Here is an 18,416-nt window from a genome sequence, read left to right on the forward strand (position 1 = left end):
GGCCCATAAGCCTTATGAGGATAAAGGCCAGAGAGGGCATAGAAAACATCATTCTCAAGAGTCTTAACAACAGGCATAGTGGAGTTAGAAGGGGGATGAGTAGGAGGAATATGCCCAGAATCGTCCAGAATCTGCCTCCATTCCAGAGACAATCACCTCTGTGATGCGCTGGGCCACACAGAGAGGTCTCTGTCCTGGAACCAGTACTCATTCCACCTGAAATCAGAAAACTACATCCTCAGGTCGTCTCACCGAGCTAAAGCAAAATGCCAGAAGCACCGCATCTTCGGTGGGTCCAGAGTCTGTACAGGAGGGATAGGACAGAATACAGAAATAAGGTTGTGATTGGAGGAGCCCAACGGAGAGAACAGTTTGACAGAGTAAGCTGAAGGATTAGAGGTTAGGAAGAGGTCGAAAATGTTGGGCGTGTCTCCAAGACGGACGAGAATACGTGTAGGGTGTTGAACAAACTGCTCTAGATCGTTTAGGAGAGCAACGTTGTAGGCTTGATTACTAGGCTGGTCAGTGAAAAAGGATGAAATACAAAGCTGGTTGTGAGCATTTAAATCTCCAAGGATGGAGATTTCAGTGAAGGGAGATTGAGTCAAGATGTGCTCCTCTTTGGAGTTCAAGTTGTCAAAGAATTTTACATAATTGGTAGTTGGTGAGAGATAAACAGCACATATGTACTTAGTAATAGAGTGATATTAAAGTCTTAGCCAGATGGCGCAGTGATGGCGTTGCATACGTAGACGCAACATTCAGCTTTGGAATGATAGTTAGGATGGAGATAGTAGTAGAAAAGAGAGTAGAGATCACTGTCATTAGCCCCCAAGACCTGGATTTTGGTGATCAAGAGAAGATGAGGTTTAGAGGAAAGATGGTGTTTCACAGAAGGGAAATTAGAACGAAGACCGGGAATGTTGCAGAAGTTAATAAAAAGAAAGTTCGGAGAGTTATCAGGACACCTCTCAGGACGAAAAAGAAAATGAGAGTTCGCTCTGGGGGGATTTTTGTGGTTCCCCCCAGACGGGGAATCAGAGGCAGGAATTTGGTTCACCATTATGAAATTTGATAATTTTGAGGAAGTGGTGTGTGTGTTTAGTGTTTATGTAGTGTGGTGTGGAAAGTAGGAGAAGTTGTCTCTAGAGAACATGCTGAACTACTCTTGCTGTTGATGAGACAATAGGGAAATGGAAAGTGAGGACACGGGAAGGGTCTTTGGTGGGCTTGCAGCGCCCTCCTCGTATCCCGTATATCCTCACCAGGAGTGGCTTACGCCCAGTGGCGTACCAAGGGGGAAGGGCGATGGGGCCATGCCCCCCCCCCCATTTGCAAAGAAAAAGTGATAATAAATAAATATTTCTTACACGAAAATAATAGGAATATAAATATTAGTGTTACGATTACGAATGTGTGTGTGTGTGTGTGTGTGTGTGTGTGTGTCTGTGTGTGTGTGTGTGTGTTTAGAGCTCAGTGGCACCGAGTGACCGAGTTATTTCCCCTTTGGTTTTGTGTTGAGTTAATGGCACGGTATAATGTTTGTTATGAGTGAAAATATATATGTGAAGAATCAGTAGGCATCCAGAAGCCTCGAACAATCAGTGGTCGTCAGAAACATAAGGCTAACCCTCCAGCAGCAACTCCGCAGGAGTACTATCGAGGAGCTATTTTTCTCCCATTTTTGGACTCCGTGCTGACACAGCTCAGGGAACACAACTCAGGGAAAGGTTTGCATCTGAACACAAAGGAGTCTTTTGTGGGATATCTTGTTCCATCTCTTTCAGTTGATACTGATTTAAGTGAATGAAGGAGGCAGTTGAATTTTATGGAAAATTTCATGGTGATGCAGATCTATTTGAAGCTGAATATCTACGGTGGCAGAGTTATTGGAAGCGTCGTGAATTTCATGAGAGGCCAAAGCAAGTTCTTGAGACATTGGCATGTGGCAAAATATTGGACACTTATCCAAATCTTTCTACTTTATTGCAGATTTTTTCACCTCCTCTGTCAGCACTTCCACCAATGAGCGATCCTTTAGTGCCCTTAAATTGTTTAAAACACACAACACAATAACACAAATCTTGATCAATGATAATGACAAATCTTGATCATGATGAAGTCCTTGATGAATTTGCACCTAAGAAAAGACGCCTAAATTTGAGGTAAACCAGTTTCAATGTATTGTTGTTAACGGTAAATAATTCATCTAGTTACTTTTTATTTTACATTCATAAAATACCTGACCCAATTCCATGCATCTTGTAAAAATAAGTATTACAGCAGCAGCCTGTGTAAACGATGACAACACAATTTGTCGTATGAATATATATTTTTATCTGAACATGTAGCTCTAGAGTAAGTAGTGATGTTTTGAGGGTAAATTTTTGCAGTGCAAATTACAGAAATGGACAAGATTAAAAGCAATGTTCGCTCAAGTAACACAATTAGTACTTTTCAGAATATTTATATCCCCCAGATTTACGTTGTACTTATATGCTACCAACAAACTTCTAAAATGTGCAATGCATGTATATGTTTGTATCAATGCATGTAGGCCTATGTATAAAAAAATATAAATTTAGCCTAACGGTCTAACCCGAATCCCCAAGCTGTATGGGATCCCTGCGCCAGCAAAAATTCTGGACGAAGAAAAAATCAGAATATATATATATATATATATATATATATATATATATATATATATATATATATATATATATATATATATATATATATATATATATATATAACAACAAAGGAGACAGCTCAAGGACGCACGAAAAAAGGAAACAATAATAAAAAAAAAGCCCGCTACTCACTGCTCCTAAAAAGATTCAAAAGAGAGGTTAATTTCGAGAGGAGAGGTGTCCTGACACCCTCCTCTTGAAAGAGTTCAAGTCGTAAGCAGGAGGAAATACAGATGAAGGAAGATTGTTCCAGAATTTACCATCGTGAGGGATGAAAGAGTGAAGATGCTGGTTAACTCGTGCGTAAGGGATTTGGATAGTATAGGGATGAGCATGAGAAGAAAGTCGCGTGCAGCGGGGCCGCGGAAGGGGGGGAGGCATGCAGTTAGCAAAGTTCAGAAGAGCAGTCAGCATGAAAATAACGATAGAAGATAGAAAGAGAGGCAACATGGCGGCGGAAATTAAGAGGTAGAAGACTATCAGTAAGAGGAGGAGAGCTGATGAGACGAAGAGCCTTAGACTCCACTCTGTCCAAGAGAGCTGTGTGAGTGGAGCCCCCCCCCACAAGTGAGAGCCATACTCCATACGAGTGCGGACAAGGCCCCTGTATATGGATAGCAACTGTGCGGGGGAGAAGAACTGTCGGAGACGATACAGAACGCCCAACCTCGAGGAAGCTGATTTAGTGAGAGAGGAGATGTGAAGTTTCCAGTTAAGATTTTGAGTTAAGGATAGACCGAGGATATTTAGTGTTGAATATGGTGACAGCTGAGTGTTGTCGAAGAATAGGGGATAGGTGTTTGGAAGATTGTGTCGAGTTGATAGGTGGAGAAATTGGGTTTTTGAGGCATTGAAGGACACAATGTTCCTTTTACCCCAATCGGAAATGATAGTAAGGTCTGAGGTTAAGCGTTCTGCAGCCTCCAGCCTGGAGTCATGTAATTCCTGTTGAGAGGGTCTTCTGTTGAAAGAAGTTGAATGCTACAGAGTGGAGTCATCAGGGTATGAGTGGATAGGATAGTTTGTTATGGAAAGAAGATCACTGATGAATAACAGGAAGAAAGTGGGTGATAGAACAGAGCCATGTGGAACACCACTGTTGATAAGTTTAGGGGAAGAACAGTGACCGTCTTCGTCAGCAGAGATAGAACGGAAACTGGAGATAAAGGAACAGAGAGAAGGATAGAATCCGAAAGAGGGCAGTTTAGAAAGCAGACCTGTGTTAGACTCCATCGAAGGCTTTCGATATGTCTAGCGCATCTGAGAAAGTTTCACCGAAACGGCTAAGAGAGGATGACCAAAAATCAGTTAAGAGAGCAAGAAGATCGCCAGTAGAATGCCCCTTGCGGAACACATACTGGCGATCAGATAGAGGGTTAGAAGTGGAAAGGTGCTTTTGAATCTTCCGGTTAAGGATTGATTCAAAAGCTTTAGATAGACAGGAAAGTAAAGCTATAGGGCGGTAGTTTCAGGGATTGGAACAGTCACTTAGGCACAGGCTGTACGAAGGCGTTCTTCAAGCAGGAAGGAAAGGTAGATGTTGATATGTAGAGGCGAAAGAGTTTAACCAGGCAGGGTGTCAGCACGGAAGCACATTTTTTAAAGGACAATAGGAGGCACTCCATCAGGTCCATAAGCCTTCTGAGAGTTGAGGCCATAGAAAACATCACTCTTAAGAATCTTAATAACAGGCATGTACGAGTCAGAGGGGGGATGAGTAGGAGGAATATGGCCAGAATCGTCCAGAGTGGAGTTGTTACAGAAAGTTGGAGTGATGAGTTCAGCCTTAGAGATAGATGAGACGGCAGTGCAGCCGTTTGGGTTAAGAAGAGGCGGGAAAGAGGAAGTAGTGAAATTGGAGGAGATATTTTTGGCTAAGTGTCAGAAGTCTCTGGAAGAATTATAGAGAGCAAGGTGTTGACATTTGCTATGGATAAAGGAGTTTTTTTTATTTTTTTTACGTTGCCGCCTATTGCGCCGGTAGGCATCTTCCCGGTGGGGCCTGATGGTCTGCCCAAGGCTTCTTCCAGGTGGGGTCTGATGGTAGGCCCAGCCTGTCTCCAAGACGGTCGGGAATACGTGTAGGGTGCTGAACCAACTGCTCTAGATCGTTGAGGAGAGCAAAGTTGTAGGCTTGTTCACCAGGCTGGTCAGTGAAAGATGATGAAAGCCAAAGCTGGTGGTGAGCATTAAAATCTCTCAAGATGGAGATTTCAGCGAACGGAGAGAGGGTCAAGATGTGCTCTACTTTAGAGTTCAAATAGTCAAATAATTTTACATAGTTAGTAGAGTTAGGTGAGAGATAAACAGCGTAGATGTATTTAGTAATAGAATGACAATGAAGTCTTAGCCAGATGGTGGAAAATTCTGAAGAGTCAAGGTCGTGGGCACGAGAGCAAGTGATGTCGTTGCGCACGTAGACGCAACATCCAGCTTTGGATTGAAATTTAGGATAGAGATTGTAGGAGGGAACAGAGTAGAGATTGCTGTCAGAAGCCTCAGAAATCTGTGTTTCGGTGAGGAAGAGAAGGTGAGGTTTAGAGGAGAAGAGATGGTGTTCCACAGAATGAAAATTAGAACGGAAACCGCGAATGTTGCAGAAATTGATAAGAAAGAGGTTGGAGGAGTTATCAAGACACCTCTCAAGTCGGCAGCCAGATGGGGAGTCCTCCCTGGGGGAATTTATGGTCCTTTCCCAGGAGTGGACTCCGAGGCATGGTTATGGTTCGCCATTTTGAATTTTGAATTTTGGGAAAAGGTGTATATGTTGTGTGAATGTAGTGTGGTGTGGATAGAGAGAGGATCTGTCTTTAGAGAGCATGCTGAACTACTCTCCGGTGTTGGTGAGACAATAGGGAAACGGATAGTGAGGACATGGGAAGGGTCATTGGAGGGTTTCAGCACCCTCCTCGCTTCCCATATATACGTACACGTACCTCGCCGGGAGTGGCTTGCGCCCGTTCGGTAGGTGTCTTCCTATATATATATATATATATATATATATATATATATATATATATATATATATATATATATATATATATATATATATATATATATATATATATATATATATATATATATGCTCCCCCCTTCTGGGTACGCCACTGCTTACGTCCGTTTCAGTAGGTGTATTTCTACCTACACCTGCCGTGCAAGTATATGCACCCCACCAGGGAAACCTCAAGAAGAAAAATAATATTTTTATTAAGAGCTGCAAGACACTTTGATTTATTTATTTATTATTATTTTTTTTTACGTCTCCGCCTATTGCGCCGGTAGGCTTGCTTGAGGGGCCTGGATGGTATTCGGCCCCAGCCCGTCATGGGGCAGGCAAGTGTTTATAGTGGCGCCATCTTCTCTTGCCTCATGCTGCTCCCCGGAACTCGTTCTTGATTCTTGGACGGTTTCCTCTAGAGTCCGGGTCGATGAGTGGTCTTCAGGACAACATGTGGGTAGTTTTAAGCCACTCGGCGGTGACTGAAAAATCCGAGGTGGTAGCGTGGGGATTCGAACTCGTGTCGTCTATCACGCGGTGAATGTGGGCCCAGCACGCTACCACTTCAGCCACCGCCTACCCAAACGGAGAACGGAGAATGTAGATAAGACCATTTCGGGACACCCGAATGCTCATGTGGGAAGCAATCGAAGACAGCAAAAAAAAAAGTGTCTGGTGTTTTTGGAATTGGAAACGTAAAAAGTGAAGGTAAAAAGCTAATAGAGTTCTGCACGAGGTATTGCCTGGCTATTATGAATACATTCTTTAAGCACAAAGACACCAACAAATGGAGCTGGGAAAGGTGAAATTTTGGCAGAGGAGATTATGTTGAAAAGTCAATGATAGATCCGATTCTTCAGAGATGTGAAGAGCAAACCTTCTGTTAACACTAAACTCTGACCATCGTTTGGTACTTGCAAAAATGATAAGAACAGTGAAGCCTCAGACAAAGCTTGTAAGATAAATAATAAAAGTATAAATGCTGAAAGAACTCGGTCACACAACGATATAATGAGATGGTTGCTGAAGCTAGACCAGCAGATCACCAAGAAACCGAAGATATGGAACAAGAATGGCAGAACATGAAAGAAAGAATTAACCAAATAGCAAAAGAGGTCCTTGAATTAATAGAAGTCAGTGGAGGAAAAAGGAGAAAAAAAAGTTTGGTGGACAAAAGTCATATAAGCTGTTAGGAAAAAGAGCGTTACTTTTAAGAAGTGGATGAAGAGAAGAAACCCGGAAAATAGAATAGAATATGAAGTAGCAAGATATGAAGTCGAAAGAGTAAAATCAGGAGCAGAGAGAGAGACGCATAGGAGAGATTAGGAAATGAACTACAAGAGGACATGTTGGGGACTAGGAAACTTATATACAGTATAGCTAAAAGTTACAGACGGAATGAAGAAAGTGGAGTTTATTCAATTAAAAATAAGGAAGGGAAACTGCTGGCAGATGATAGGAAAGTGGATGAAAGATGGAAGGAATGTTTCTCAGAGCCTTTCAATCCAGAGAAGTGGCGAGACAAGAAGATAAACAAGAAACAGTTGTCCCCAAAATAGAACAAAATTATATTATTACAACAGGTGAAATTAAACTAGTCATCAAAAGTATGAAAAATGGAAAAAGCCCTGGAAGCGATGGTATGCCAGTAGAACTGCTGAAAAGAAACTTTGCGAGTAGCCTAAGAAACAAGTTTGAAGAATTGAGATGTCTTGTTTCATCAGAAAATTTTGACATAATTGCTAAAACGGTATAACCGAAACATTTATTGACACCACAAATATTGATTTAAGTTCAGAATACAACATAAATGGCTACAGAATCTTAAAAAAAGATCGTGTCAACGGTAGAGGTGGTGGTGTTACCCTTTATGTCAAAAGTTATTTGCAGCCAACTGACAGAACACCAAGAGACAGTATCGTTGAACATCTGTGGGTGCGAGTAAATATTGTAAAAAATAATCTGAATATATCCGTTACCTACAGGCCTCCGGGTCAATCACATGAAGATGATATTGAAATGTACAGCGTTTTAAGGCAGTCACTTAATAACAACGACTCACTTATATTAGGGGACTTTAATCTCCCTCATATTGACTGAGCGACACTGTCGGGTACAGAATGCGAGTCACATAGAATGCTTGGAGTTTTAGAGGATAACTACCTGAATCAAATGGTTACTGAGAAAATTCGACAAAAAATTACGCACTAGACCAAGACATTGGCCAACAACAAATTTATCGTCGAAGTTTTTTTTTTAAGCTGATTTTGGACAATTTTGATGTGCTGAATCCAAAAATCACATTGGTTTTGCTCAATCAGGTCAACTTTTTTTTTAGCTATTGCCACATGATATTTTTTACTTTTTTTTATATTTTATTACACGTACGGCTATTTTCTATTTATATGAGGCAAAACTCTTTCTTATTTCTTTAAATAAACGAATTCTGAAGAGTTTACATGCCCCAATTTTCGACTAACTGGTATTTTATTTTTTATTTTGTTGGGACATCAGTCCGGGTTCACCAAGTACCCGTGCTTTCTGTGCATGTGGGATAGTAGGGGCAAAGCTCAGCATTACACGAAGAAGGACTGGCCTGTACGGGAGGAATTGGTGTCTTGCAGAGCAAGGAATGTCATAAACAACCCTCTGGTGTACAGACAGGATACTCTTCCCACCACAAGCTCGGCTTGACCAAACAGTTCACCAAAGCTCTGGACAAGGACGGTGGCAGCTTCACTTACTCGTGACACGCTTTTCCAGGATTGACCATGGAGAAGTTGAAAGCTGGCATCATTGACGGTAATCAACTCCTTCAGCTCATCAGAGATCCAGAGTTTGAAAACTCAATGAACTAAGTGCAACTGGAAGCGTGGAAAGCTTTTGTTCTTGTCGTGAAGAACTTTATTGGCAACAAGAAGGTCAGGAACTACGCGTAACTGGTCGCCAATATGCTGACTGTATTCAGAAACCTCGGATGCTACGTGAGCATCAAAATACATTACTTATTCTCACATATGGGTCGGTTTCCTGAGAATCTGGAATCAATGAGCGACGAGCAGGGGGAATGATTCCATCAGGACATGAAAGAGATGGAGACCAGGTATCAGGGACGATGGGATGCAGTCATGATGGCTAATTACTATTGGACTCTGAAGAGAGACATCCCTACCGCTGAGCATTCTAAGAGTTCGAAGGAACGGAAGTTAATGCCCTGAATTTTGAACAACGATGACCTAATATCCATTTACATGTACTTATCTTTATCAATGTCTACTATGCAATGTACATTTATCAATTTTTGTAACATTTAATGAATTAATTATGTTAGAAAACAATTTTTTTTATCTTAAAGAAACAAAGAGTGAAATATTCTCCTCTCTGACAATCGTATTCATTATGTCCTTGCGATAAGGCATCGTCCCTTCGGATTGGAAAAAGGCTAACGAAACACCTTTTTTTAAGGAAGAAGATAGGAAAAAGGTTATTACAGCCCAATTAGTCTAACTTCAGTACTAGGTAACTTACTCGAGAGCATAATTAGAGACAAAATTGTGAGTTACCTTGAAAGCCACTCACTAATTAAAGATTCACGCGACATAGCTTCAGTTAAAAGAGATCCTGCCTACCAAATCTACTGATCATTTATAACGACCTCTTCTCAGTTTATGACGTAACCAAAGCAGTGGACGTAGTCTATCTTGAATTCCAGAAAGCATTTGATAAAGTTCCACACCATAAATTACTTTATATAAAAAAAAAAAAAAAAACTAGGCATTGGCGGTCAAGCACACCAATGGATCGCAAATTTGTTGAGCAGCAGACAACAAAGAATGGTGATCAACGAACTTAACTCTGAGTGTCAGACTGTTACTAGTGGTGTCAGACTGTCACTAGTGGTGTCCTTCAGGATTCGGTTCTTGGCCCGCTGCTGTTGACAATTTTACATCAACGATGTGGACGTTGGACTCATTAATCTCATTAGTAAATATGCAGACGACTGACGAAGACAGACAGACAGACGAACTCTCCAAGATTATTTGCATTAAATTTCATCTTGGTCTGATAGATGGGAGATGCCTTATAGTATAGATAAGTGTACGGTTTTTCAAGTTGGAACAAGAAATAAAAGGTTCGATTACGAAAGGCGTGGCGTTAAACTCAAAAGCGTTCAATGCGTCAAAAACCTGGGTGTTAACGTCGCGTCAAACCTCAAATTCTCGCAGCAATGCATCGACGAAGCAAATAAAGCAAATATAATGCTGGGCTTAAAAAAAAAAATAACTTTTTATTCAAAAATAAAAATGTAATACTCACGCTTTACAATAGTTTAGTCAGACCCCACTTGCAATATGCGGTACAGTTTTGGTCTTACCATCATGAAAAGGACATTGCCAAATTAGAAGGTGTTCAACGTCGAGCCATAAAAATGATCCCTTCCTTGCGCAAAAAAAACTTCCGATGAGAGGCTCTCAACCCTTAACGTTACCTTCGAGGAAAACTGATCGAATATTTTTAAATACTTAGTGGCTTTACGAATGTGGACAAATCAAAATTGTTTATAATCAATGACACTTTGAGAAGAAAAACTGACACGAAACAAGTGTAAACAAGTAAATTCAGACTGCACCAAATTTTTCCTCACCAACGTTGTAGCGCGAAAATGGAATTAAGCTCCCTCCCTCAGTGGCCCAGTGCAACACAATTGACTCCTTTAATTAAAAACAAGCTCGACCAACACTTCCTTCAAATTAATATTAATAAAAAGTCAAAGTGTGGATTGAATTTCTCTCTCTCTCTCTCTCTCTCTCTCTCTCTCTCTCTCTCTCTCTCTCTCTCTCTCTCTCTCTCTCCGTGTGTGTGTGTGTGTGTGTGTGTGTGTGTTTACATCTGGCCTATAGCACCGGTAGGCTATTACATTGGGGCCTGATGGTCGGCCCGAGCCCGTCATGGCGCAGGCAATTGTTTATATTGGCGCCATTATTGTGTGTGTGTGTGTGTGTGTGTGTGTGTGTGTGTGTGTGTCCATCTCTCTCTCTCTCTCTCTCTCTCTCTCTCTCTCTCTCTCTCTCTCTCTCTCTCTCACACACACACACACACACACACACAAACACTCCGCTCCGTGCTGCAAGGCTTCACGGCCAAACAGGCGGCGGTTCGAGCCCAGCTCAGGCTGGATTCTTTCCGTTGATTAGGAGCGGTTACTGTCTCCCTTTGAGCAAGGGGTATGTGGTGTGTGAGGTCCAGGCAGTACCCAGAGATCGATGCGTTAATGAGCATGCACTTGCTCGTGTCGGAAGGGTACCTGCTGGTGAAAGCGAGTCCAACTGGTGATCAGGCCGTGGTGAATTACACACACACACACACACACACACACACACACACACACCTTGCACTGTCCACTGTAAGCCCTGGTCAGTGGAGGACACGTGTATGTATCGTTCTGCCAGGCGGCGCACGTAAGGGTCAGCGTTCTTTTCCATTACCCTCTTGAGGGTGTAACCGATGCTACCCACGTCCTTTCCCGACGCGAACAGCTGTCGGTGAGTGTCCAACGGGGGTTGCTCCTTGGGCACGGTGAGATGGGACACTAGAGACCCCCTGTACGCCACGGCCAGGATAACGAATGAGAGGCTCCACACTGCTATGAAGAGTCGCAGGTGCTGGGAACGAGGTACGCGGCACCAGGAGGTGTTCATCACACAGCCGAACAATAGCAAAGAGCTGTTGGACACTGCAGCAAACCACTGTTCATCCCACAGAGCACGATTCTGCCTGGTAAAGGAAAACAATTACCACACCTGCTAAAACAGTAGCACTGGCAACAACAATGAATTAGTGATGAAATTGTTATGTTTTCGCTTTAGTGAAGAAGGTTTTTGGTTTAGTGATCTGGAATAAGTAGAAGAATGGTTGAGGAATGTGGCAAGTAAGATATGTAAGATATATATTTTATATATTTTAATGTTCGTCTTTAACGAACTTCTATGAGTTGGTTTTGTTTTAGTGTAGTAATTATTGGCGCACCATGACGCGAATGACGTGAAAGATTATATACCTCGAAAGTTAAACCCATGGCGCCAATGTCGTGATATTCAACATAAAATGTTAAGTTAAATTATTTCGATTAACACTATAGTTACAATGACATCTGTAGGGTACTTTATACCGGTTTATGTTTGAGCGTTGGTCAGGGAAAGGAGAATGCCGTCAGCACGTGCAGTAATCTGATTATACAAAGCACTGCTGCCTAATAGAGCAGCAACTAAACACGACCGTCGTAAAAAAAAAAAAAAAAAAAAAAAAAAAATCGATTGAAATATTATATATAAGCATTAGGGTTATGTCTTAGTTTTTGCCAACGTAAGGTTATATGTTATTTATTACTAAAGTCATCGCTTGATAAATCGACCGTTAGACTATTACCTGCGACTTTCCGTGGGTTGATTCGTAGTATCGATTTCCTCCATGTCGTTGGTCGTATGTTTCACTCCCTGCTCAACTAAGGCGCCCACTTTGCCTACACCTGCAAAAAGGATCATCCCGGCGGCCACGGTGAGTATGATGGCCGCCCAAGTCTCCACGGGGAAGGGTAAACTAAGGGCTATCCACTGCGGCAGCGGCCCGGGCACAGGGTTCACAAAGCACAGGTACTCGATGTCATATTCCACCTGCAAGGAAACGGACCATGTAGTGCGTGGTCGGTGTTAGGTACGAATAATGCATGCACCCGTTCGGATGCTTCCCAAAATCTCCTTACTTTATACTAAATGGGATGGAGGTCAAGGGCAAAACAAATACCTAGTTAATGCTCGTAACTCGCTCCAATCATACACAGTAGAAAGGCAAAGGTCAGTTTGGGCTCGTTATTTGTCTTCATACTCTCTTCCAAACGGTGGTTCCAGAATTTACCATTAAAGAAAGGGAACAATGAAAATTATGAATGGCTCTTGTTTTAGGAAATTGGATAGCTTATGTAATAACCTGCCTGCTTATAAACATTCCGGATAAGGATTGATTCAAGAACATTAGAAAGACAGGAAAGTAAATCTATAGGACGGTAGTTTGAAGGTTTGGAACGGTCACCCTTCTTAGGCACAGGCTGTATGAAGGCGTACTTGCAGCAGGAAGGAAAGGTAGATGTTGAAAGACAGAGACGAAAGAGTTTGACCAGGCAGGGTGTCAGCACGGAAGCACAGTGTTTAAGGACAATGGGAGGTACTCCATCAGGCCCATAAGCCCTCTGAAGATTGAGGCCGACTGCCCTGCCCTGTTCAAGATTCGAACCAGGGTTCGTGGGTTCGTAGCTAGGCACGATAACAACTTCTCCACGAAGGAGTACCACTGCTCAACGGAGGCGTACGGAAGAATCAGAAAATTGTTTGTGATAAGAGGAGACCAACGAAGAGTATAGTTTATTAGAATACTTAAAGTTTCAAAGGCTTATGGGCCATGATGGAGTGCCCTCTATTGTCCTTAAAAACTGTGCTTCCTGCTGGAAGTACATCTATATGCAGCCTGTGCCTGGAAAAGGTAACAGCTCCAATCCCTCAAACTACCGCCCTATAGTTTTATTTTCCTGTCTTTCTAAAGCTTTTGAGTCAATCCTTAACCGGAATATACATAAGCAGGCAGGTTATTACATTGGCTATCCAACTTCCTATAAGGCAGGGGTTCCCAACCTTTTTGTTCCTCTGTACCCCTTGGACATTTTTATAGGTTCCCGTGTGCCCCTAAAAAATTAGGATTAAAAAACGATGAAATTGTAATATTTTGATATTATTTTATAATGAAACCTGTATGTGTAGACTGATGATATAATTATTTAAATAACAGCTTTGCTTAATAAAATGAGGAAATTGAAAACAAAAAATAACACGACATTGTGCAATTTGAATGCAGATTACAACACCATGTATTGTAAAGTAGTGGTTATTCTCTCGGACCCAATGTACCCCCTGAAAAGAGCAAATGTACCACTGGGGGTACATGTACCCCAGGTTGGAAACCCCTGTCCTAAGGCAATAGCCAGGAGGCTGTGAAGTTGTGACTGAGTCGTTAGCGTGTCGGCCCCGCGTTCCGCCGCGTCCTGGATGACGAGGGTTCGAATCCGCCGCTACCACCTGGGATTTTTCAGTCACCATTGAGTGGCCTAAGACTACCCACTTGCTGCCCTGAAGACCGCCTATCAACCCGGACTCTAGAGGAACTGTTCGAAAGAAATCAAGAATGTGCTCCAGAGGGCAGCATGAGCCAAGAATAGATGGCGCCACTATAAACAATTGCCTGCGCCAAAACGGGCTCGGGTTAACGTGCCGGCGCCACGTCCGGGAGATCCAGGAGGGACGTGGGTTCGAATCCTGGCTGCCACACATCTGGGATTTTTCAGTCACCGCCGTGTAGTCTAACACTACCCACATGCTGCCCTGAAGACCACCTATCAACCCGGATTCTAGATTACCTCTCCAAAGAGAGGATCAAAGATGAGCTCCGGGGGGAAGTATGACCCGAAACAAGATTGCGTCACTAAATACACTCGCTTGCGCCACAACGGGCTGGGCCGACCATCAGGCCCCACCAGTAAAAAAGCCTAACGGCGCAATAGGTCGCGACGTGAATGAAATGAGAAAGAAACCGCACATAGATTACTGTAGAAGGACAATGAAATCTTAACCAGATTTTGATTAATCAAGACTGAAGGCACGTGAGCAAGTACCTTCATATCCCGCACAGACATGGCAATCAGATTTGGACGGAAGTTTATGACAGATAAAATTTGTCAGTAATATCAGTAACCTGTGTTTTGGTTAGTAAGGGGTGAGGTTTATTGAAGGAGAGACTGTCCAACAGAATGGAAATCACACTGAATGTTGCAAAAGGTAATTAAGAGTTTTTGTTGTTGTTGTTTAAAGATTTTGTCCCTCCGCGGAGAAACGATTGGCCTTTGTCGGTTCCGTCGTCCGACAGACTGACTTTCTCTGCTGACGCTGACCAAAGCGATCGGCCAGCGAGGACAGGCGTGTATCTGAAAAGTTAATGCTAATAAGACACTTGTTTGGGTCGTCACCACTTGTGTAGCTGAGGACAGTTCTGGTTCCATTCGAGGCTGGTTCCACACCAAAATGTAGTTGTTGTTTTAAATTAAAGTAAGAAACGGTGTATGTGTCAAGAGCATTCAGTTGTGAAAAGATGGTGTGAAAAGATTATAGAGAGCATGCATAATGGTAACAGAGACAAAGAGGAGACGGAAAGCAAGGTCACGGGAGGGTCGTTGAGCGATGGACTTAGTCCATCGCTCTTATATATATATATATATATATATATATATATATATATATATATATATATATATATATATATATATATATATATATATATATATATATATATATATATATATATATATATATATATATATATATATATATATATATATATATATATATATATATATATATATATATATATATATATATATATATATATATATATATGTGTGTGTGTGTGTGTGTGTGTGTACCTTACTATGTTTCGCTGTTTGCGGCAAGTTTTCTGGTTGCGTGCAGTTTTACATTCGGCTGTCTTGATTTTTCTTTTATCTATGAAATTCCATTGATTTGCCATTTATGATATTTTTTTTTTATTCAGCCTTATCAAACAATGAAATAAAATGTACAATCTGATTGTGTATCTAAAACCATTTTTGGCAAAACTTTTTAATTTATTTACTATCGTTTTTTTTTTTTTTTTTTTTAATGAGCAAGTAAGTTTTATTTATCAACCATTCCTAGGTGCAAAATCTTAGGAATATCAATGAATCAGTATGGAGTGAAGAGAGGATAATAAACAGTTCAACATGGAAATAAGGATATACTACCACAACTTAAGCTTGCAAACCAGTGCCCACCGACATGTCTATGATGGTGAAGTACTGCTCCATGATGTACAGGTCTGCCACGCCAAGGTCAGCCTTTCGTCGCTGCAGGTCCCCCATCAGCCCCGTCCATGACCCGTTCTCTTGCTCCCATCCCCACATCTCCCCATCAGAAGGTCGGTGGAACTCGACGCTGAAATTAAGCGCCTTTTCCAACGCTCTCACCACCTGCAGAGACAAGACATGCAGAAGCAGGTATCACAGTGTCACAACGAGTGCGATGAGAAAAAAGCCGCTCCTCGAAGCACATGGGAAATTCATCTATTCGGTCATTTTCTTTTAACAATCCGCTTAAAATTTTAACCCAGCCGTCAAGCTAATCGATACCTCAATGCCTGAGACTTTCAGAGTCCAAATCCGCGTCTCGGGCCATTACATGGGTTTCCTCCTCCAATGCAAAGCAAGTTTTTTGTGCCTCGATTTTCTTAAGTTATTCATCTTATAATTTATATCGTACTGTAACCCCAAGAAATCTCTTCGAAAGAAAGCGAGCAATCCATTTCCTGCCCCACCATGGAAAAACACAACACAGGAAAAGAGACCCACCACTGTCAGAGGGAGGAAGCCACTTCTCGAACAAACCTAACGGGAAGCACACGCCAGAGGGCGTGTCGTTTCACTCACCCGCCGCCATTACTCCCGACTGTCTCTCCGAGCGCAGTTACCTTCATTATTCAAAGCCATTCCTAGCAGGATTTATCATCTTACCTCAACCATGAGTTACGTGGGCGTCCCCTGGGTCTCCTCCACTCAGGGTCGTCTCGCACATAAACAACACTTCTGGTGTGGCGTCATGAGACATCCCAAGATCGTGAAACATCCCATCCTGAATACATACATGAATTTCGACACGGTACCGTGTCTTTTGTCGACTGCTTGTCGGGATCTGTCCCACCCAAATTTATTTATATTATTATGAAAGCAAATGATGACGTATGTATGTATATAACTAGGATATCAACAATCACTTCTTCTTGTGACCTGTTCCGCTTTGCACCGGTTTTTAGAACCTCCTTGGTACTTTTTTACACTTAAAAGCTTCACTTAGTTACTCTGTGATAGTAAAGATTGGGTTACGCGATGCGAAATTAAGGATGGGATGTCTTAGGATACCGGATGACAGATGACACCACACCGGGAGTAGGTAGAAAGATACCTACCGAAACTTTTGTAATCCACTTCCGGTGAGGTATACTGGGAAGGTTAGGGGATGCTGCAAGTCTATCAAAGGTCCTTCCTGTATTTTCCCTTCCCGCTTCACTATTGTCTCATCAACACCAGAGAGTAGTTCAGCATGCTCCCTAAAGACAGATTATCTTACTTTCCACACACTCCACTTTTGGCTTTAGACCTGAGAGGTGGCTTGATCTATCTCTATCAACTTTTTTTTTCTTGAAGCAGCGCCTAGCGGGCTTTTCTGTTGTTTCTTTGTTTTATTGCCCTTGAGCTGCCTCCCTTGCTGTAAAAAAACCTTATGCAACATTCGCGGTTTTCACTTTAATATCCATTCTGCGGAACACCATCTCTGCTCCTCTAAACCTCACTTTCTGTTCCTCACTGAAACACAAGTTTATGTGGCTACTGGCATCAATTTCCTCTGTTCCCTTCTATCATCTGAAACCTAATTTTCAATTGAAAGCTTGATTCTGCGTTTGCGTATGCAACGACATCACTTGCTCTCGTGCCCACTACCTTGATTCTTAAAAAAAATCCACCGACTGGCTTAGACTAATTTGCCACCAAGTGATACTACTAAATACGTCTGTGCTGTTTATTTATCACCTAACTCTATCAGCTATGTAAAATTCTCTGACTATTTGAACTCTTAGAGTGGAGCACATTTTCACTGACTGTCCCTTCCCTGAAATCTCAATTCTAGAAGATTTCAATGTTCACCACCAGTTTTGGTGGTGAACAAGCCTACAACTTTGCTTACCTCAGTGATCTAGAGCAGTTGGTTCAGCAACCAACAAGTATATCCGACCGCTTTGGTGATACGCCCAGCATTTTAGACCCCTTCCTAACTTCTCATCCTTCAGCTAGCTTACTCTATCAAACTGTTCTCTTCGTTGGGATCCTCCGATTACAACCTTATTTACGCATTCTATCCTATGGCTCCTGTACATTTTTTGGACCCATTGAAACGGAGGTGCTTCTGGCATTACGCTTCAACCCGATGGGTCGACCGAAGTATGTACTTTTCTGATTTCCCGTAAAATGATTACTGCTTACACGTCAGAGATCCCCTCTGTGAGGCCGGCACATTAGTGAGATGATTGTTTCTGAAATGGAGGCACACATTCCATGCACATTTTTTACTTCTCATGCTAAAAACTTTTGGTTCATTCACGCTTGTTCTCGTGCTATAGATGACAGAGAGGCTTCGATTAACAAAACAACCTTTCATCACTAGAAAATTCAACAACCTTCCTTGCTCTAATTCTTCCAGTTACTTCTGGCACCTAGCCAAAAATATCTAACAATTTTACTTTTTCATCTGTTTTCGTCACTCCTTAATCCTAATGGCATATCTGCTGTCAGCTAAAGGCTTTTAACAGTCTAACACAGATCTTTGTTTCCTAAACTACCCTTCTACGGATTATATCCCTCTCTGTACTTTTATCACCAATTTCCTTTCCGACCGATCTATCTCTGCTGTGGTAGACGGTCATTGTTCTTCCTTTAAACCTATATATATCAACAATGGTGTCCCGGAGGGTTCTGTCCCATACCTCATTGTATTTCTGTTGTTCATTCATGATCTTTCCACAATAATCCTACTCGCTCGTACGTC

General features: G+C 42.0%; 1 protein-coding gene across 1 annotated transcript in view; it reads right to left on the reverse strand.

Moving 5' to 3' along the window:
* Positions 1–18,416, reverse strand: part of LOC126999211 (ionotropic receptor 21a-like) — a 65,873-nt gene that overhangs the window by 18,441 nt on the left and 29,016 nt on the right. The window contains exons 2-4 of the mRNA XM_050861539.1: positions 15,596–15,790; positions 12,115–12,359; positions 11,078–11,463 (exon numbers count right to left, since the gene is read on the reverse strand). Coding sequence (XP_050717496.1) covers positions 11,078–11,463; positions 12,115–12,359; positions 15,596–15,790 — 826 coding nt within the window. The remainder of the gene's footprint in view (positions 1–11,077; positions 11,464–12,114; positions 12,360–15,595; positions 15,791–18,416) is intronic.

Source organism: Eriocheir sinensis, chromosome 16 (assembly GCF_024679095.1).
Source record: "Eriocheir sinensis breed Jianghai 21 chromosome 16, ASM2467909v1, whole genome shotgun sequence".
Lineage (NCBI taxonomy): Eukaryota > Metazoa > Arthropoda > Malacostraca > Decapoda > Varunidae > Eriocheir > Eriocheir sinensis.